The sequence below is a fragment of the Panthera tigris genome, chromosome D1 (assembly GCF_018350195.1).
Source record: "Panthera tigris isolate Pti1 chromosome D1, P.tigris_Pti1_mat1.1, whole genome shotgun sequence".
NCBI classification, from domain to species: Eukaryota; Metazoa; Chordata; class Mammalia; order Carnivora; family Felidae; genus Panthera; species Panthera tigris.
Window position 1 is genome coordinate 87,302,769 of NC_056669.1, and position 21,941 is coordinate 87,324,709.

Here is a 21,941-nt window from a genome sequence, read left to right on the forward strand (position 1 = left end):
CAGAGCCCCCTTGGGATCCTCTGTCTTGCTCTCTTTCTGCCCCTCCCACACATGTATGCATGTGTTCTGTCTCTCAAAAATAAACATTAAAAAAAAAAAAAATAAACTAAAAAAATTTTCTTTGTTGTGTTGTTTAGTGTATTTCTTTGTAAAGAAATCTTTGTGTCTTCTTAATTTTAGTTTTGCCACAAATATGTACAGAAGTTTTATTAGGAAGAAATTTACATACGTGTATAAACTTGTTAGCTTAAAAAAGTAGTTTTAGTTCAAGCCTGATCAATTTTTCATGAACGTTATTTGATGAGTAACAAGGGTTAAAGTATAAGTTTATATCTTGTTATGGTGTTTTTTGCCTAGTCTTGTTTACCTACCTTAGGAATGTAACATCTTTATAACTAATGAAAAGTTACTAATGTATTCAAGTTAGTATTTTTAAAAAAAAAATTTTTTTTTTCAACATTTATTTATTTTTGAGACAGAGAGAGACAGAGCATGAATGGGGGAGGGTCAGAGAGAGGGAGACACAGAATCTGAAACAGGCTCCAGGCTCTGAGCGGTCAGCACAGAGCCCGACACGGGGCTCGAACTCACAGACCGCGAGATCATGACCTGAGCCGAAGTCGGCCGCTTAACTGACTGAGCCACCCAGGCGCCCCTCAAGTTAGTATTTTTATGTGCATTCAGTTTTCAGATTTTTTTTTTTATGCTTATTTATTTATTTTGAGAGAGAGAGAGAGGCAGAGAAAGAGAGGGAGAGAATCTCAAGCAGGCTCTGTGCTGTCCCCTCAGAGCTTGACGCCGGGGCTCGAACTCACAAACCATGAGATCATGACCTGAGCCTAAATCGAGAGTCGGTTGCTTAACCAACTGAGCCACCCAGGCGGTCCCTCATGCATAAGTTTTTTAAAGTGAATAGTTTTGAGTCGTGAGCCTCTGAAGTGGGGAAAAGAAAACATGAAATGTTTCGCATAGAAAAAGTTGTTGGTAGTTTTATTGTTAATAGAGGTAATTTTATGATATTTTAATATAGTCCTGGGAAATTTTATTTTTCTGTATAGTGACCGATTAGGGAATAGATACATTCTATGTACATAGGTATATTCTATGTTTTCAAGGCTAGGAAATTGAGATTCTTCTTTGTTGTTGTTTTTGAGTGAGAGGGGGAGAGAGAATCTTAATCAGGCTTCATGCTCAGCGAGGAGCCCAAGGGCCAGGCTCAATCTCCTGACCTGAGCCAAAATCGAGTCTGACGCTTAACTGACTGAGCCACCCAGACAACCTGAGATGAATTCTTGACACACACTTTCACCTGCTGCTCTGCCCTCTCATATCTTAGTGTGTACCAAATTGTGACAGTTTTTTGCCTTTCAAATATCTTCTGAATCTGTCTCTCCTATGTTTCTCCCTTAGTGCATTCTCTTAACTGAATCCACCCTCCCCATCCCTCTTTAAAATTTTTTAATGGCTGTCTTTTAAATTAAATTTTATATACATTTGTCTTTAATTTAAAGACCTTGCATGTTTTGGCTCCTAATCAGTTTCTCCAGACTAGTCTGTATGCTGTTTCTTCCTCCCTATCCCTCCTCAGCTACAGTGCATGCTTTCATTTTCTTATATTTGGTACCCCTTTTCTATATCCTTATCCTTTATACAGGGCTTTGTAAATGGTGTTGCTTCTGCCTTGAAACACTTCTTTCTACTACTCATCTTCTAGATCTCTGCTCTTGCAGCACTCACACACCAGGAAAGCTTCCTGTGCCTCTCTCTGATTAGGTTCAATCCATTGTACCTCTGTATAGTACGTTTCACAGATGTGATTTCACTGTTTTTATATCTGATAACTTTTCTCTATTGGACTGTAAACTTAGGGAAACTTAGGGAGGGCAGATACTGTATCTTTTACATATTTTGTAGCCCCATTGCCTAGCACATTGCCTAACATGTAGGTAGGTGCTAAATAAATAATGAATAAATGATAACTGTCAGCTTTTTTTTTTCTTGCAGCTACATAAAATATATAAAGTTTAGTACTAATAGATTCTTCTTGTTCTCTATTATTCCATAATTTCTGTCCTTAGTGGACTTCAATGTTTTTTATATGTATGTTTTAGTAACAGTTGATAAGGTTTTATTTCTTACCACAGCATTTTGTAGCATGTTGAATCTTACTCAGGTCAGGCATGCCCGATAGTCTAACATTATAATTCATGTTCTGTTTTTAGATAAAGCTCTAAAGGAAATTGTTGAGCGTGTTTTTCAGTCAAACTACTTTGACAGCACTCACAACCACCAGAATGGGCTATGTGAGGAAGAAGAGGCAGCCTCAGCACCTGCAGCTGAAGATCAGGTAGCTGAAGCTGGTGAGTACTTAGGTGGATATGAGCTGTAGTGTAGGAATCTTGGTTTTACTCTCCTTTGCCACAAGTTCAAGCTCTGCATTTATTTAGTTATGTATGCATACTGAGAGTTTTAAAGGAGCTTTAAGCACAACAAAACATTAAAACAATGCATATTAAGAATAATTCCCAGAGGTCTTGAAGATCAATCATTTACTTACTGGTCTTGATCACTATTACAAACTGATAACTTTTTTTGTTGCAATATTGCTGGCCTGGAGTACAGATGAGGGGAAGTGTTTTAGGACTTTTTAAGTACATTTTGGCTGACATACCTAGATTTATTGTTGTTTACCATGCCAGTATATGAAGTGAATAGTATGAAGGGTGTGTGTGTGTATGTTAAATGATGGGGAGATTATAACTCTAATCCTGAACCATAAATTTCTCCGTGGCAAGGGATCTTTTCAAATTAACTTTAGTACAACACTAATATGTAGGTAAGCACTTACCAGGAATACTTTTATAACTTAAGTTGATGACTAAAATTCTCAGTACCATTGGAAGCATTGTCAGAGTATGAATTTTGAAATGGTTGAAAAGAATCAGACTGCCTGGATTGTAATCTTGGCTTTGACGCTCATTAGCTATGTAACTTTGGGCAAGTGACTGAATTTCTCTGTCTCTTTATCTCTGTTGAGAAAGCAGTACGTGAAAGTATATATATGGTGCCTCTCACATAGTAAGCACTTTATACAAGTCTTAGCTATTAGGTTGAAACTAGAAGGGAAGATTGCACATTGGTGGAATTTATGGTTGCAGATGGACATAGTAAGCCTCCTTCCCATCCCCCCAACCACTTTACCAAGTAGGTTAAAATAGTAAGATTTTAATCGTATGTTGCTGTATGATAGTACTCTAAGAATAGAGAGGTTTTAACTTAGGTCTTTATTGGCATTATACCTAGTCCAGAATAACTACTCTTGAGCCTAATTTATTCTGGAATAAATGGTAAAGAAAACTCTTTCTAAATATTGTAAGAATGATAAAATACAGAAACTTAATGCTAACTATTGTAACTTTGTAAATAAATTCCGGCTGTTTGATGGTAAACTGTTAACTTATTTGGAGTTGAAATGAATTGTTAATAAAAAAAAATACTTTCTTAACACTCATTTATGTCAATTTTTAACTACTTAGAACCTGAGCCAGCAGAAGAATACACGGAACAAAGCGAAGTTGAATCAACAGAGGTATGATTTTTATTTAATGCTAGCTTTCCTTTTCTGCCTTTCAAACAATTCTCAAACATTTATTTTGCTTTGCAGTATGTAAATAGACAATTTATGGCAGAAACACAGTTCAGCAGTGGTGAAAAGGAGCAGGTAGATGAGTGGACAGTTGAAACAGTTGAGGTAAGAGTTCTCTCAGTTGCAAAGTTGATGTCTTTTGTTTTAATTAGTCATTTTTATCTCTCCTAAGAACAGATTTAGTTTTTTGCATTATTAGTACATTTACTGTCATATTAAACTTAATACACATAACAGGATCATTATGTTTTAAAATGTAATTTGTTTATCCCTGTGTATGTTTAATAGAATCTCTGCTGATGTGGAAGTGGGAAAAAAAAGTTATCTAAGGTTATTAAAGTACATGATTTTCTATTGTTGATACCAGGCTGCTGTGTAAAAATCTGGGCTCCCACATAGATAACCTCCAGAAAAGGCCCACCTTCCAAGGGATATATTGGAGTTTCCTCTTAGACTCCTCTTTCTCCCTAATGCGCTAGACTTCTGGTGTTTCCTAATTCTGTCCCTTAATTGATATTACCTTTTTTCAGGTCCTCATGTCTAGTCCAGAGGCTCTCTTCATATTTTTCTTTTCTAACTGCCCCAGGCCATCCTATTCACTTTTACAGGTCAATTATTAGAAAAGTTAGTTTTGATTAAGTTACTTTCACTTGAAAGTCTTTGATGGTGCCGTGTTGCCTATAAGATAAAATCAAATGCCTTACCATATTAGTCCCAACCATCCTTTCCATCCTCTTTTAGGTGACTTCTTTTATGTATTCATATATCTAAAGTGCAGAAAAAATAATATGTCTTCTATCATTCTCCAAAGGTGCAATTGTAGTAGTACTTTTAGCTCTTATTGATGTGCCAAAACATACTACTGATAACCTGCCCCTGACCTCAGAAAGTTACCTAGTTTAGATGAAAATGCTGTTCCATGAAACCCTACCAAGACAGTCTGTATTTGCTGAATTATGCAAGGCAGTTCAGAAATACTAGAGGAGGCTTAGAAGAAAATAAGATGTAAAAGATCTATGTAATGGTGGTGTGCGAACCTACTGGGCCTTGACTAAAGTAGATTTGGTGTGTATTTTCAGGGAAGTCAGATAATAGGTATATATTAGCATGGATATGCAGGTAGAAATGAATTAGCATATTTGTTTTGTTGAACATTAGGAATGGAAAGTATGGGTTGGCATAGTAGGAAAAGACTGGGAAGTAACAGTGCTTTGTAGTTAAGTACTTTTTTGCATTTTATTGAGGGAGAAAAGTATATTATCACACTTAGCACCGTGCCAGTATGGTTTGTTTTTAAGTACTTGGCAGGTAGGGTCTTTTTAAAGGCTATCCATATGGGATTCTAAGGAATTTTTTGACCAGCCTGATGTAGATGACAGATCAGTTGGTCTTTGTGGTCAGTTTAGGTAATGACGATTATCTCACTATTGCTTATAAAAGAAAATAAGGTTATGACTTACCGAGGCTTACCAGGTATGAGTTGCCCAGGTTTAAAAGCCAGACAGAATGTAAATTTTGACTGATGTAATAAAAATTAGATTTCCTAGAAGAGCAGGGAATTAGTAACAATAATAATCAGAAATTATTAGAGCTAGGAAAAAGGTAGATATAGTGAGCTTTGGCTTCTGTAGCAATTTAGATAAGGTGATAGGGCTTGATTCTATGGTATTGGCAGAGAGAATGAAATGGTGGGAACTCAAAGTTTGATGATAAATAGTAACTTTTCATGAGTGCTGTTTATCAGGTACTGAGGTGGATATGTATTTGATAAATATAAATTTACTTACTATAGAAGGCAGAGCAGTTTAAGCACAATATGTTTTTTTGGAAGTAAGCATGGGTATTCCTTTGAAAGCGGTTTATAAAGTAAATCTGAAAAGCTACGTGGCAATCATGTGGAGTAGAGAACACTGTAGAAGTAATAGCACTGAATGTTAAATCTGGGATAATTGTCATGTCAGTTGGAGTAGCTATATTAAAGCTGACTATCTTGTTTATAATGTAGTTCCATATATAGTTCAGGGACCTGTTGTGATGGTCATGAATGGAGCTCTTTCATTCTACCAGTCTGCATGTCCCCCCACTTCGTCCACTTTAGGTGGTAAATTCACTCCAGCAGCAACCTCAAGCTGCATCTCCTTCAGTACCAGAGCCCCACTCTCTGACTCCAGTGGCTCAGGCAGATCCCCTTGTGAGAAGACAGCGAGTCCAGGATCTTATGGCGCAAATGCAGGGGCCCTATAATTTCATACAGGTAGGTGCAGTTCAGTCAGACACTAACTAACTGAAGGTTTAAGTGTTTACATTATTTAATTCCATTATATCCTAACTTGCAGGATTCAATGCTGGATTTTGAAAACCAGACACTTGATCCTGCCATTGTATCTGCACAGCCTATGAATCCAACACAAAACATGGATATGCCCCAGCTGGTTTGCCCTCCAGGTTAGTAATTGTACAGTTTTGTGTGAGAAATATAGGGCCAGTGCTTTCAGGTTTTGTAAAAAATGTGAAAATGAATTTTTCCCTTTTAACGTTTGCTTAACTTTTGGATTTTGTGTCTTTTAATTTGATAAGAAATGTTCTTTATTCCTATAATATGAATAACTGTGGTTCCATTTTTTTAAACTTTTTATTGTCATATAGACTTAAGTACGTGCAAATGTAGAGTTTGAAGAGTTTTCACAAACTGAACACACCAGCACTTAGAACTGGAACATTACCTGTACTCCAGAAGCCTATTTGTGTGTACCTCCAGTCACTAGTTATCCTCTCTTCCAGCCCTGTGGGAACCATTTCCTGTAATTTAGATAAATGAAATTTTGCTTTGCTTTTTAAGTTTCAAAATTCATTTTAGCATAAAAATAATAGGGGTGTCCTCTGAAGGATGCTTGCAGCTTTTTGGGAGAATTTCTGAACATTTTATTACTTAAATAAAAATGAGATGCAACGGTCTAAGTGGGAAAGAAGAGGATGCTTAAGAGGAAAGGAGAAGATGAGTCAAAAGACAGTTGGAAGTTTCAAACTCTTAATAGTCTTACACCATTTTTAGAAGTAGTAGCACCAAACAGAGTTGTTGGTGTCTTCTTTGGGTTAAGTGGACTGTCTTTCTCAAGGACCATTAGTAATTTTGAGTCTTGGTTTTTTTTTCCCAGAACATGGCATTACGGGCACAAAAGTTGGAACTGTATAAAATATTTAATGTCTTCAGTTTCATAAAACGAGTTGCTGAATAAAAGCATGTGTAATGACACAGTTAGTTTGGTAGGGTAGTTAGGATTTCTCTAAAGTAAAGGGTACTCCTATCTCTGTAACATCTCTACCAAGAGTTAGAAAACAGATTAGGGTTATGCCTTCTAGAAATAAAAGCAATTGTGAGAGTATACTAATAATGACTATCAGGGAACCAAAATGCTCACTTGAAAGCTAAAATCCTGCCTATACTTTATTTCTTTTCATGATCACCAAAAAGTGTTTTTTAGGATTTGGCTATGGAAATTTTCTCTGAAGAAATTTGATTTTGGATAACAGTGTTGCTTTTGGTCAATTTTGCAGTTCATTCTGAATCTAGACTTGCTCAGCCTAATCAAGTTCCTGTACAACCAGAAGCTACACAGGTAGGAATGATAGAAATATTGTTGCATATTTGTTTTTAATCTGTTCTTGGGTCTCTTTCTTTAATTAGCGTAATGAAAGTCAGGTATGAATTTTATCATTGTACAAGTCTGGTGAGGGTAGCTGTCTACTTTTATTTCCATGTTTATGTTTACTTTGGTATTAGTAATTTAAAAATAATTTTTTTGGTTAAATCTTATGTTTATGATAGTAAGGAATATGCTTTTTTTAAACAGTAAAATTTGAGAAGACACATTTTAAATTTCATAATTCTAAAATTTAGTGTAAATGTTGCCATTCAGAAGCATTTGTGGGGGACTTCATAACTGGATTGGGTTTATTTAATGTTCATCTTTAATATTATATGTATTTTTTGCAGTTGTTAGATTTTATATAGTCTATTTAACAGGTATATCTGTCTACTTCTTAGCCCTGTCTGTATTAGAGTTGGTTTATAACAGAAAGCAGCTTTGATTGCTTTATTTCTGTGTAGGTTCCTTTGGTTTCATCCACAAGTGAGGGGTATACAGCATCTCAACCCTTGTACCAGCCTTCTCATGCTACAGAGCAACGACCACAAAAGGAACCAATTGACCAGATTCAGGCAAGTTTCTGTTACTAGGTAACATAAACTTGATAGGCACTTATTCATGAATTGGGCAGAGGTAAATTATTAATATTGTGACTCTTTTTGGACCTAATCCATGCGATAACGTTATTTTGCTGTTATGCAATACAAGTATTTTGCTGTTATGAAATAGTTGAATTTTTTTTTTAAGTTTTATTTATTTTGAGAGAGAGAAAGAGAACATGAATGGGGGAGGGGAAGAGAGAGAGGGAGTGAGAATCCCAGGCATGCTGCATGCTGTCAGTGCAGACCCCAATGTGGGGCTCGACTCAGGAACTGTGAGATCATTACTTGAGCTGAAATCAAGAGTTGGATGCTTAACCGACTGAGCCACCCAGGCGCCCCAGTTGAATTTCTTAACATACTAAGACTTGGATAGTAGACTTGGCTAAATTTAGTTTATCACTAAAGTGCATCTGTTTACTTTGTGTTTAGGCAACAATCTCTTTAAATACAGACCAGACTACAGCATCGTCATCCCTTCCGGCTGCTTCTCAGCCTCAGGTGTTCCAGGCTGGGACAAGCAAACCGTTACATAGCAGTGGAATCAATGTAAACGCAGCTCCATTCCAATCCATGCAAACGGTAAGTAAAGTAAACTAACATTAAATGGCTAGTGTGTACTATCATCATGCCAAAGTCTCAACAGAAAAGTCTTCATTTAACTTTGTGCTTGAGTGTGCATCTACCCAACTATAGAGTATATTTAATTGATAAACTGATTTTTCCTGCTCCCAGAGATAAATTTGAGTCTTAGGAGTTATGTGCTCTCATATCTTACTGTTTTGTAGTTTCATCCTTTAGATTTGGTTAACAAAAGTAAACATGCAGAAAAGTAGACTACTGTATCTGTGTATGTAAGTCATTACCGAGATTTAACAACTGTCTACATTTTCCCATACTTGCTTAATTTTTTATTTTACTGAAGTTTCTCATAATAAATTTCACCTGTTGTACTTCATCCTGGTTTTTCAGTAAGCATCCCTAAATTGCAGAATTTCTAGGAAAGGATGAGAATATTGTAATTGATGGGATACAGTTAAATCAGTGCTCATGGGAAAGTTTATAGGATTAAATACTTAAAATAGTAACTTTTGGTTAAAATGTCAATAAGAAGAAAATTTAAATGAATCAAATATTCATAGAATTAATTTCTGTAAGTGACATTGTATCAGTGGTTTGCATCTCTTAAAAAAGATTTCTTATTTATAGTAACATTTCCAAGACTGCTGATTTTTGTATTTTTAAATTTTGAAACCCAGTTATGCTCTCCTTGAAGTGTTATATGGGGCGTGTGTGTGTGTGTATACATATATATGTATAAATATACATATGTATATGGGGGGGAATATACATGTGTGTTTGAGACTTCTGTAATGTATTTACATTTGTCAGTAAAACCAATATTGAGGTCTGTCATATTAAAAGTAGGGAAATTATTAGCAATAAGGAGATGAAGTAATCATTTACTTTATTTACTTACAGGTGTTCAATATGAATGCCCCAGTTCCTCCTGTTAATGAACCAGAAACTTTGAAACAGCAAAATCAGTACCAGGCCAGTTACAACCAGAGCTTTTCTAGTCAGCCTCACCAAGTAGAACAAACAGACCTGCAGCAAGAACAGCTTCAAACAGGTAGGAAAACCAGTGTCCCTTCCTTGGCGGCTTGCTTTCCAACACCGTTACTGACAGTGTTAGGAGGGTTTACACTTTAAAGTGGCAGTGTCCACAAGTTTTTGTTCTAGTAGTAGACTTTATGGAATTTTTGTTGCAGATCCTGAATTAAATCAAGTCCATATTTATCGTATGTGAATTATGTGCACTTTTTTGGGAGGCCTTATACCCATTTTCCTTTGGTCAGTAAGCTTTCATAATATCTCTGTTTCATTCTGTGATTTTAGTGGAACTTGTTAGATTATGATCTACTTTACTTTTAATTGCTAATTAATTAAAGCTGGCTAGCATGATACCTGGTAGGTAGTTAAGTCAGTTATACAAAGTTAAGCAGTAAGGAGTTGTCAGTGTGCTAATTATAATCAGTAAAACATGCAGAAATCTCTTGGTGGCTGCATTTGGTAGAACTAGGTTGAAATAAAATCCTTTTTGGCAACTAGGCAAGTAAGTTGGCTAGTTACCATACCTGTCATAACAATGTAGATAGAGATATCTTAGGTTTCTTAACTTTGTAAGGCATTAGAAATACCTGCTTAGGTCTTTGGTTATTTAGATCCTCGGTTGTTTAATTGGAATATCCCACAACAAACTAGCAAACCTTGCTAAAATCATAGGAGTTAATAGTTTAATTTTATCAGACTGATTGAAATAACTATGAAATATTCTAATCGTCTAATTTCTTGATAGACTTTGATGAACATTATGGATTTTTTCAGTACTAAATTCTTACATATCCCTGTAGTATTTAGCACTCACTAATTAGTAGGAAGTTTGAATCAGCTGTTATCTGATGGATATTTATCCATTAGGCTATCTATGTTCAGCTTCTGAATGATAAAGCTGGGCTTTGTGCTCAGGCTCCTTTAATTATTGCCATGTACTCATAAGCATGTCAGCACAATGGGCCCCCAGTACACCTGCTCTACAGCAAATTGTAGTATCTAGTTAGGAACAACATGAAAAAAGGATATGGCAAGAATCTGGCTATTTATGGACTTAAGAGTTTATGCTGTACAAACACTTCAATAGAAATTCTGGGGTTTTTGTTGTTTTTTAAGTAATTCTGGTATTTTAAAATAAAGACCACACTTTAATTGTATGAGTTTTATTTATTGCTATGAGTTTCCTTGCAGTGAAATTTGGCCAAGACTAATAAAATTCTTATTGATAAAAAGTGAGGTGAAAATTCACTTCTTTTGCCACTCTCTACATGCCATATGAATGACTCTTTTTAGATAGAAAATGTCACCTGTAATCATGATATTTACCTGGAATTTTAAATTTAGGGAATGTAGGGAAAGGCAGTCTGTGTAGAAAGACCACAGTGAATAGTGTAATTAGTCCATTAATTGCACAGTTCAAAAAGGAGCCATAACATCCCTTCCACTAGGCACACTTTAGCTTTTTCGTTGCAAAATAGTATTTTAAGAACCGATAAATGTATTTGGGGCTTCCTGAGGCCACAAAATATATCTGGTCAAGTTTGTCAAGAGCTACACCACCTTTTCTCTCTGTCTAAACATGGGGGATTTGGGCTGGCTGTTTTTTGTTATTGGGGCGTGGGTCTTCCTCTAGTCTATACCTTCCTCACCTCCCAAAGGTAGTGTTAGTATCCTGTCTTTTCACCCCTGTGCATTGCGAACATTGGTTTATACCCGAAAGGTACCTGTGGGCTTAATTTTTAAAGATTTCTAGATTCTAGACTTCCCATTGTGGAAGGAGGGGGTTGTGCAAGGTAGTGTGAACCTTCTAGAATCTTTTCTTTACCTCATCAAGTTGAGTGCCAGTGTGAGTACTATTTAACTGTCTTCTTAATTGGTTGTATGTTAAAAGTACTTGAAATGGAATCAGGCATTAAAGGAGGTATAAGGTATAAGACTTCTGCTAATTTACCTTCATAATTGACTGAGTATTCTACCATATGGTTGTTTAGCTATGGGAGAGCATGGTTTTGTAGGTTTCATTAACGTGTCAAGGGAAATTTAAAAGAATAAGAAAGCTTCTACCACTAAGGAGTTTTTTAGTGAAAAAATAATTAAATGATACACAGTGGTAATTGTACTGTTTTAGTATGTAAGATCTTTTGAATTATTGTGGGTCTCTTGTGCTAATAGGCAGATGCCTCTCAGAAGATGTTTAATAATACAGGTTTTCATTCCATTTGGAAGGGATAGAGTTTTGTGCTCTCACACATTGTGTGCTTCCAAAAGTTTGGAACTGTTGTTGGAGAATTGCTTAACATATGGGCAGGAGAAAAATAGGGACTTATGTGTAGGTTTCCTTATTGGAAATGTGAAAACTTATTTAAAGATGATTTGAGGAGAAGGTATAAGACACTTCTTAACCCAGGAAACGTGAAAGAACAAATTGTAATGAGCTGTGTGTGTGTGTGTATAAATTTTTTCTTTTTATCATAGTGGTTGGCACTTACCATGGTTCCCAGGACCAGCCCCATCAAGTGACTGGTAACCACCAGCAGCCTCCCCAGCAGAACACTGGATTTCCACGTAGCAGTCAGCCCTATTACAATAGTCGTGGTGTGTCTCGTGGTGGCTCCCGTGGTGCTAGAGGCTTAATGAATGGATACAGGGGCCCTGCCAATGGATTCAGAGGTAAAGGGAAAAAAAAAGTAGCAAGTTCTTGTTCCTTTTTGATTTGTAAAATAGAAATATGTCATGAGGTTTTTGGGAAAGATATGTATGTATCTCTGCGTTAATCTCTCATGTACAGCTTAAACATTTAAACATTTTTAGTATATTGTAGGTTATTTAAATTGACAAAATTGGTAATGGGTTTTTTTGTATGTGTCAAATCCATGTTTTCCATGTCTCTGAGGGGATAATTGCTTTCCATTATCAGAGTTTATGGGGATTTTTTTTTTGTATGTGGGGTGTGTATGTGTGCACGGATGGGTGAAATGTCCTCTTCTAAGGAAATTAATACTTAGATATGGGGATTTTTTTTTGTATGTGGGGTGTGTATGTGTGCATGGATGGGTGAAATGTCCTCTTCTAAGGAAATTAATACTCAGAAATTTAGGAACAGACTGGATCAGGATGGGAAATTAGAAATTAATTTGAATTACTGGCATGGCTTATAATTTTTCAGTTCTTCCCTTGGTCAGTAGTAAGAAAGTAAAAATTTCTCATATTTAGATAAGAAAATTATTTTCTTGTCCTAAATTTTAGGAGGATATGATGGTTACCGCCCTTCATTCTCTAACACTCCAAACAGTGGTTACACACAGTCTCAGTTCAGTGCTCCCCGGGACTACTCTGGCTATCAACGGGTAGGTAGAAGTTGCTTTAAAATATAAACCTGACCTAAATAAGCCAATGAAACAGACTGATGGGGTTGTTTGGACTTGGATAACTAAGTAATTTGAGGCTAATTTTGCACGTTTTTACAAGATACTTTATTATGGACAATGGTGACTTTTGCTTTCCCTAGCACTCTAGTATAGGTACTCATTTTTTAGAGTCTGTTAAAAAGAGAATGATTTCATGCCCTATTGGTGGGAATGCAGATTGGTGCAGCCACTATGAAAAACAGTATGGAGGCTTCTTAAAAAATTAAAAACCATACTACCATATGATCTTATAATTCCACTGGGTATTTAGCCCAAGAAAATGAAAACCCTAACTCGAAAAGATACACGCACCCCTCTGTTTATTGCAGCATTATTTCTAATAACCAAGATGTGGAAGCAACCCAAGTGTCCCATCAATAGATGGGTAAAGAAGATGTATATATACACAATGGAATATCACTCAGCCACAAAAAAGAATGAAATCTTGCTATTTGCAGCAACATGGATGGACCTAGAGGGTATAATGCTAAATGAAAAAAGTCAGAGAAAGACAAATGCCATATGATTTCACTCATGTGGGATTTAAGAAACAAAAAGACAAAAGACGAGACTCTCTATAAATAGAGAACAAATTTGGTAGTTGCTAGAGGGGATGTAGATAGGGGGGATGGATGAAACAGATCAAAGAGATTAAGAGTACACTTACTTGAGCACTGAGAAATGTATACAATTGTTGAATCATTATATTGTACACCTAAAACTAATACTGTATGTTAATTACACTTAAATAAAAATAAATTTGTGTCGGAGGAAAAAAAGAATTGATTTTTAAGAGCAGAGATATTTCATTGAATGTTCTTGAGAGTAACAGAAGTAAATTACAGAATAACTTCTGGCTATCATATATTGAAATGTCTAAAAAGAATAAGGACAAATTTTGTGTTCTGTGTGAGACACTAAGAATAGATAGATGAGAAAGCATTAAAAAAAAATTACGTTTTCTTCAGTACTAACTAGCTTGTCTTTTAGGATGGATATCAGCAGAATTTCAAGCGAGGCTCTGGGCAGAGTGGACCACGGGGAGCCCCACGAGGTAATATTTTGTGGTGGTGATCCTAGCTCCTAAGTGGAGCTTCTGTTCTGGCCTTGGAAGAGCTGTTCCATAGTCTGCATGTAGGTTACATGTTAGGAATACATTTATCATTACCAGACTTGTTGCTAGGGATTAAATGAAATGCTCTGTTTCTAAAACTTACCTTGAACCCAAATTTAATTTTTTGAATGACTTTCCCTGTTACTATATAAATTGTCTTGAAAACTAGAACATTTCTCCTCCTTAGAAAAAGTGTTTTTCCAACTGCAAATTATTTTTCAGGTCCTAAAACCTGCTAAATGTTTTTAGGAAGTACTTACTGAAACATTTTTGTAAGACATTTTTGGAATGAGATTGAACATTTATATAAATTTATTATTCCTCTTTCATTTTTGAACATGCATATTATATTTTAGAGTCAGAAACACTTTAATGGCCAGATAAGCCATAGTTACATTTAGAGAACCATTTAGAAATGATAGAACTAATTGAAATTTCAATGCCTTTGGATCACTAATAGCGATATAAATGTCAAATTATTTCTGACTTTTAAGTAAAACATACAAAATCCTAACTAACTTACTGAACTATATTTAAAAATTGTAGGTTTAGAGTTTCTGATTTTGTCTATTACCATAGGAAAACTGCTTCCTCATTTGGGCAGAAAGTCAACCTGTGTAACAATTAGAGGTAGCATTTCATATGATCTGAAGTTCTAAATGGTTCTCTGATTTAAGGGAAGTTAAACTGAATAGGTTTCCTCTAGGTTTTGGCCATCACATGTATAAAATGTATATTAAGGAGGAATTACAAAGTACTTTGATTTCAATGCTAGTAGAAACTGGCCAGCAAAAAGGTGCATTTTTAAAGTAATGGATCACTTGGGAATTATTGACTTGAAGTATCAAAGGATATTTGCATGTGAATGTGGGTTATGTTCTTTCTCACCTTGTAGCATATTCTATGAAAGTTGAGTTGACTGGTAGCTAAAAATCTGTTTTAACAGCATGTAAAAAGTTATATCTGTTACAAGTCATTATACAATTTTGAATGTTATGTAGTTTCTTTTTAACAGTTTAGGTAACAAGGTCTGTTTTTCATTCTGGTGCTTTTATTAATTTTGATAGTATGATGTTACTTACTACTGAAATGTAAGCTAGAGTGTACACTAGAATGTAAGCTCCATGAGAGCAGGTACCTTGTCTGTCTTCACTGCTGTATCTATTTCCAACGCCTGATGACAGTGCCTGGCACACAGTAGGCACTCAATAAATACTTGTTGAATGAATGAATGAATGAGTACTGGTGGAATACTCCATTAGCTCTACTCTTCTTTTAGCTAGAGAACATGAGCAAATTTGCGCATGACAACTTCCAGGACAGGTGAACACTGAAGAATTGACCTCTTAAACCTAATAATGTGGTGACAAGCTGCCCACATGCTTCTTGACTTCAGATGAAAAATCTGCTTGAAGGCAAAACAAATAATATTTGAAAGAAAAACCAAATGCCATTTTTGTCTTCTAGGTCGTGGAGGGCCCCCAAGACCCAACAGAGGGATGCCGCAAATGAACACTCAGCAAGTGAATTAATCTGATTCACAGGATTATGTTTAAACGCCAAAAACACACTGGCCAGTGTACCATAATATGTTACCAGAAGAGTTATTATCTATTTGTTCTCCCTTTCAGGAAACTTATTGTAAAGGGACTGTTTTCATCCCATAAAGACAGGACTACAATTGTCAGCTTTATATTACCTGGATATGGAAGGAAACTATTTTTATTCTGCATGTTCTGTCCTAAGCGTCATCTTGAGCCTTGCACATGATACTCAGATTCCTCACCCTTGCTTAGGAGTAAAACATAATACACTTTACGGGGTGATATCTCCATAGTTATTTGAAGTGGCTTGGAAAGAGCAAGATTGACTTTTGACATTGGATCAAATCTACGAGTCAGCCCTAGAGTTATTCAATGGTAATTGACAAAACTAAAATATTTCCCTTGAAGAAGGAAGGAGTGGAGTGTGGTTTGGCAGAACAACTGCATTTCACAGCTTTTCCAGTTAAATTGGAGCACTGAACGTTAAGATGCATACCAAATTATGCATGGGCCCTTAATATAAGGCTGGCTACCAGCTTTGACACAGCACTCTTCATCCTTGGCCAAACGACTGGTTAAAAACACATGTAAATTGCTTTTTAACAGCTGATACTGTATAAGACAAAGCCAAAATGCAAAATTAGGCTTTGATTGGCACTTTTTGAAAAATATGCAACAAATATGGGATGTAATCTGGATGGCCGCTTCTGTACTAAATGTGAAGTATTTAGATACCTTTTTGAACACTTAACATTTTCTTCGACAATGACTTTTATAAGGTTTGGTACTATATATCATTCCTTATAACATACATTGTCTGTCACTAATCCTCGGATCTTGCTGTATTGTCACCTAAATTGGTACAGGTACTGATGAAAATATCTAATGGATAATCATAACACTCTTGGTCACATGTTTTTCCTGCAGCCTGAAGGTTTTTAAAAGAAAAAGATATGAAATGCCTGCTGCTACCACCCTTTTAAATTGCTATCTTTTGAAAAGCACCAGTATGTGTTTTAGATTGATTTCCCTATTTTAGGGAGATGACAGACAGTAGTTTCAGTTCTGATGGTATAAGCAAAACAAATAAAACATGTTTATAAAAGTTGTATCTTGAAACACTGGTGTTCAACAGCTAGCAGCTTATGTGGTTCACCCCATGCATTGTTAGTGTTTCAAATTTTATGGTTATCTCCAGCAGCTATTTCTGTAGTACTTGCATTTATCTTTTGTCTAACCCTAATTGAATTCTATTTTTTTCTCATGGAGGCATTTCTATTCAAAGTGGCGATTCCTTCACTGATGCATAGGGAGAGTCACAAGTTTGATGGAGATGACAGTTTAGTAATTTATGTACTGTTGGAATTTGTGCTAGCAGTTTGAGCACTAGTTTTGTGTGCCTATGAACTTAATGCTGCTTGTCATATCCCACTTTGACTTCATGGAGAATTAATCCCATCTTTTCAGCAAAGGCTACTAAGTTAATGGTATTTTCTGTGCAGAAATTGAATTTTGTTTTATTAGCCTTTAGCTAAGGAATTTTTCCAGTAGGTGCTCAGCCACTGAAGAAAAACAGAAACAAAACACAAGAACGATTCTCAAACATTCATTGTTAGACAACTGGAGTTTTTGCTGGTTTTGTAACCTAAAACGGATAGGCTGTTGAACATTCCACATTCAAAAGTTTTTTGTAGGGTGGTGGGGAATGGGGGGGGTATCTTCAATGTTTATTTTAAAATAAAATAAGTTCCTGACTTTTCTCATGTGTGGTTGTGGTACATCATATTGCAAGGGTTATACGTTTACTTTTACAAATGAGTATTTCTTTGGCTAGCACCTCCCGTTGTGTGCTTTAAATGACATCTGCCTGGGATGTACCACAACCATATGTTAGCTGTATTTCATGGGGAATAGATAAAATATTCATGGTTTACTGGGTAATCCCTAGATGTGTATGCTTACAATCCTTCTATATACAAAACTAAATTTGCTATCTGTGTAGAAAATAATTTCATGACATTTAAAATTGAAGTAAATAAGTGATTCTTCATACAGTGATCTCTATGAATCAGTTCAGAGATGGGATGGGGGAGAAATGCTTTCTAGGTTTCAAACTTCTATGCATTAGTGTAGATGTTGTGAATGTGTAAAGGTGTTAGTAGTTTCATTATTTCTGTGTATGTTTTTAAAAGAGTCGTTCTTTTTGAAATAGTATAATTTTTTTTTGGCATTCTATCACAGTCTAAATGTAAAGCTTTTATGTCTCAATTCAGACTATATTTTTTAAAGGAGGTGCCTTGTTATGAGGCAGAGAACTTTTTAAAAAGTCCCGTTAAGATCTGAGTCTTGGTACTAAGTGTTCTGTATAATATGTGAATACTTGTCCTACCTGCAGAAGACCTTTTGTTTGGTCAAATGCATATTTTAGCAGAGTTGCAAGGAAATGACTGTCACGTGTGTCACTGTAGCTTCTTGGTATAGTAAGACTCCACATATAAAGTACTTTTGTAAATGCACAGTATCAATCATCTCATGTGGATAATGAGACTTCTATTTTAGAGCTTTAAGGTAGAATGTCGTTGATGACCTTGGTTAGAGCAGTTCTATTTCTAGATCTTAATATCCCTACTGAATATGGAAGAGTTTTGCAATCACTGTACCTTGATATTAAAACAAATATCCTTTGAAACATTTTTTATCAGTTAGCTTCTACGGTTCTTTTGTCTCCTATATATGCAACTCTGTTATGTGGGAGACTTTTCCACTTATAGGAGGCATGAGAATGTGTTTATTTTCAGAAGGCCCAATAACTGAAGTGCTCTGTTGACAATTCATAAAATGTAGAAGCAGTTGAGTATTCAGCCTCCTGAGTGTCTTAGGAAATTTGTACTGTTCATTATATTTTCAGTAATATATCTAATTAGGGGATTGAGATACAGGTAAGCACTGAGTTCAAACCCTTCTTCATTTCATCTTTAAGTTCCTGGATCCTTATCCCACTTGAGTTCTTATTAAGCACTTTGGCTATAAATTATATTCAAAGAATCAGTATTGCCCTTAAGCTTATTCCTTCTGTAGAGTCAGTGGGGAGGGTAAACCATCAGGAAAATGAAAGTAAATTGTTAAGGCTTATCTCTATACCTTTTCCCATTCTGACTGACTTCTATAAAATACTGGAAAAGAATAGTGAATGTCTTAAATTACATAGATTAAATATTAAAATCTGATTTCTTACTGTCCTTGAGTGAAGTCTGCGTTAGTTGTGTATAGTATCCAGCAAAGCTCTGAAGTGCTACTTGTGAGAGGAGAGGAAAAACCTTAACAGAAAATCTCTCTGGTAGCCTTGTCTTCTCAAGAGTCTAGACTACCACCACCTTCTTTCAGTCAGGAGCTCATTGAATGTAGGCAGTGAAAAGACCACCTGATCTAGTAAATAGTAAAGGCAGTTCTTGGTGTATTCCTACTTGTACGTACTGCTTGAAGTACTGTCTTTATATTAGGGAGACACCGTATTAAGCCAGTGAACTAAGGCTTTATTTGGCAAGTTTGGGTGTCCCTTTGCCAAGCATAATGGCAAGCACTAAGCATTCAGTGGTGACAAAATCACTGTGGTTCCTGCTTTCACTGAGCAGTCTGTTCAAAGATAATGATGTCATGACACAAAAATGTAGCAAATGCTGTGATGGAGCAACAGAGTTGATGACAGCTATAAAGGCCATGACTGCAATAAATTATGACCTAGTCAAAATGATTGGGACAGACTTTGTTGAAAGGGATACTTGAACTAAGACTTGAAGGATGAGGAGTAATTAGGTAGAGGAGTGGAGAAGAGAGCATATCCAAAGAAAGGCACACTCTTCCAGGACTGAGAAAGCTATCTGCTCAAGGAGGAGTATGTGTTTTAGTAGAGTTAGAGGCTGAAAAACAGGTAAAGAGTACTACAGGTGGCTTTACAGTTATGTTCCATGTTTTGTCTCTTAAGAACAGTTGGGAACTAAGGTTTCTAAGCTGTGTGTGTAGGGGGCCAGGAGTGGGGTAAAGGATAGTGGGTCACCTAACAAAATTGCCATTTAAAGAATACACAATGCAGTTTTGAGAACAATCTGTATGGGGCGAGAGATGTCTATTGGGAGTAGCCCGTGAGAGAAATGATTACAACATAAAGTGGAGGGCAGTAGTGAACGGATCTTACATAATTTCCTGTCTCACTTAGTGCTCAGTATCCTTTCCTGGGTAATCCAGGCTTCAGTCGTGAGACTGATCTCTAACTACGTTCTTCCCTAGGCGATCCCATCTAATCCCAGGACTTTGAATACAATCAGTATTTTAGTTCCTCCTAAATATTCCTAGGTCCCCAATTACTCCAGTCTTGAGTGTTCCAAGTCAATCTCTTCATTAACCTGCATTCATCCATTTGCTCAGGGCAAATACTTTGGGTATACTTTCTTTTGTACCCTGTATCTAGTCCTTAACCAAATCCACATAGTTCTACCTTGAAAATACATCCTGAATCATCTAACACTTCTGACCACCACTATTATTAGCTTAGGACAAGTAACCGCAGTAGCTTATAATGGCTCTCTTTCTACTCATCATCCTGTAGTGATTTTTGTGGACAAGTCAGGTTTTGTCACTTCCTGGTTCCCCAAACTCCACTGGTTTTCCCATCATACCTAGAATTAAATCCTAAATTTTGGTCTATGTGCGTTCATTATTTGGCCTAATTGCCTACTGTTTTGTTCTTGCTCACCAGTCGATCTTCAAGCATGCAAAGGCTTTTCACTCAAATATTCTTAACGTTCATTCTTTCTAAATTCAGGTGTTTGCTCCAGTGTCATCAGCTCAGAGGCCTTCCATGTCCACCACTAAAACATACCCTTAGTTACTTTACTTATTGGACAGTTTTTTCTTAATAGCACTTAAAGCTTACCCAGAATTACGCAAACTTTATAAGTGAAAAACATTTTGGTCACTTTATCCCTTGTGTCTGGCATATTGACATTTGTTGAGCGAATATGAAAATGATGGGTGTTGGACTAAAAATGGGTAGTAGTGATGATTACACTGGAATTGGAAGTGTCTTGGTTTGAGGAAGGAGTTCAGCTTCAGACATTTTGAATCTGAGGTATTCAAGAAATGTCAAGCAAGCAGTTGGAATTTGTTTACTTGAAGTTCAACAATCTGGCCCAGAGACAACGTATAAGAATATACAGGTGGTTCTTGTAGTATAAAAATATATAGGTGGTGCTTGTAATATGCTTGGGCGGGTTCGCCTGGGAGCTGGGCGGTAGGAAGAAGTAATTTAACAAGAGCAGAGCCCCAGAGCTGATTTTCAGAAGAGCGCTATCATTTGATGTCCAGTTTAGGCCTAAAGGGAATTTACAAAGTACCCGCACCGGTGGGTAGAAATACTGAGTTTCCGACAGGTCTACAGGGTCCTTTCTTCAGGTGTGGAAGATCAAGTGAATAAAATAGATCTGCTGACCGAGTTTCCTCATTTTGTCACGTTAAAATGGGAAGTTATTTAAATAAAAGGGTAAAATTACGCACAGATCCCTGGAGTCGGTCGTCTCGTATAACTAGGATAAACACTAAGAGCCATGGACCCCCTTACCGTGTGCTGCCCCGGGCCTGTCTGGTAACCCGGGCTCGCCCCAGCACAGCGGCAAGCGCTTATTTTGTCCCTCGGAGCCAGGGCATCTTGATTCTGATACGAGAGGCAAATCGCACCCGTCCCACTTGGAGCAGAGACTAAGTTCCAAAACCGCGCTGGCCACGTAGGCTGCAGCTCCGCCTCCCGGGCATCTGACGTCATCACATGGAGACATGGTTGCCGAAAGTCCCCGCACGCACGCCGCACCGCGCCGATAGTGCGCTCGCGCACATGGAGCCTTTCAGTGCCTGAGCAGGATGCGCGTCGCGGAGTGAGGCCAGCGCTAAGAGCGCGCGGTCAGGCATCGCTAGGGGCAGCCCGCCGCTCCCTCTGGGCTTCTGGAGTAATTGGGTTTCCCCACGTGCTTCCGCTTGGCTGCTGGCTGGGATCCGCTGGGTTCGGGGTGCAGGTACCCAAGACGGGATGGCTGGGGATGGGTACCAAGGTCGGTGTCTGTGTCCTGCTTGGGACCAGAGGTGGCCGGCTCGAGGATGAGGGCTCTGTATCCTTGCCAATGCTCGGCCCGCGTCGACTGCCGGCCCACACGGCCGCTCGCTCCTAGATGACAGGCTCCTCTTCCCCGATTGGCGGCCACTCTCCGCGTGCTTCTCGAGCGCTTTCCGGGGTTGCGTGGCTCTATCTCCACCTTCTGGGGAACTCTAGTTGGGGGTCTGGGTGTGTGTGTGTGGGGGGGGGGGAGGTGACAACACTTTTGCT

At 37.2% G+C, this 21,941-nt stretch overlaps 2 protein-coding genes across 3 annotated transcripts in view; both read left to right on the forward strand.

The window, feature by feature from the left end:
• CAPRIN1 (cell cycle associated protein 1) overlaps positions 1–15,731 on the forward strand; it is a 36,564-nt gene extending 20,833 nt beyond the window's left edge. Inside the window, exons 7-19 of the mRNA XM_042959491.1 lie at positions 2,223–2,360; positions 3,537–3,589; positions 3,665–3,751; positions 5,745–5,900; positions 5,983–6,091; positions 7,202–7,263; positions 7,755–7,865; positions 8,325–8,474; positions 9,375–9,525; positions 11,982–12,176; positions 12,753–12,853; positions 13,904–13,967; positions 15,495–15,731. Of these exons, the coding sequence (XP_042815425.1) occupies positions 2,223–2,360; positions 3,537–3,589; positions 3,665–3,751; positions 5,745–5,900; positions 5,983–6,091; positions 7,202–7,263; positions 7,755–7,865; positions 8,325–8,474; positions 9,375–9,525; positions 11,982–12,176; positions 12,753–12,853; positions 13,904–13,967; positions 15,495–15,559 (1,442 nt within the window). The 3' untranslated portion in view covers positions 15,560–15,731. The remainder of the gene's footprint in view (positions 1–2,222; positions 2,361–3,536; positions 3,590–3,664; positions 3,752–5,744; positions 5,901–5,982; positions 6,092–7,201; positions 7,264–7,754; positions 7,866–8,324; positions 8,475–9,374; positions 9,526–11,981; positions 12,177–12,752; positions 12,854–13,903; positions 13,968–15,494) is intronic.
• A 1,991-nt stretch (positions 15,732–17,722) lies between these two features.
• Positions 17,723–21,941, forward strand: part of NAT10 (N-acetyltransferase 10) — a 39,690-nt gene continuing 35,471 nt past the window's right edge. Inside the window, exon 1 of one of the 2 annotated variants that reach the window (XM_007082045.3) lies at positions 17,723–21,633. The gene's annotated coding sequence lies outside the window, so the exon portion shown is untranslated. Of the gene's footprint in view, positions 21,670–21,941 lie in introns of both variants that reach the window. The other variant, XM_042959490.1, reaches the window with a different exon arrangement.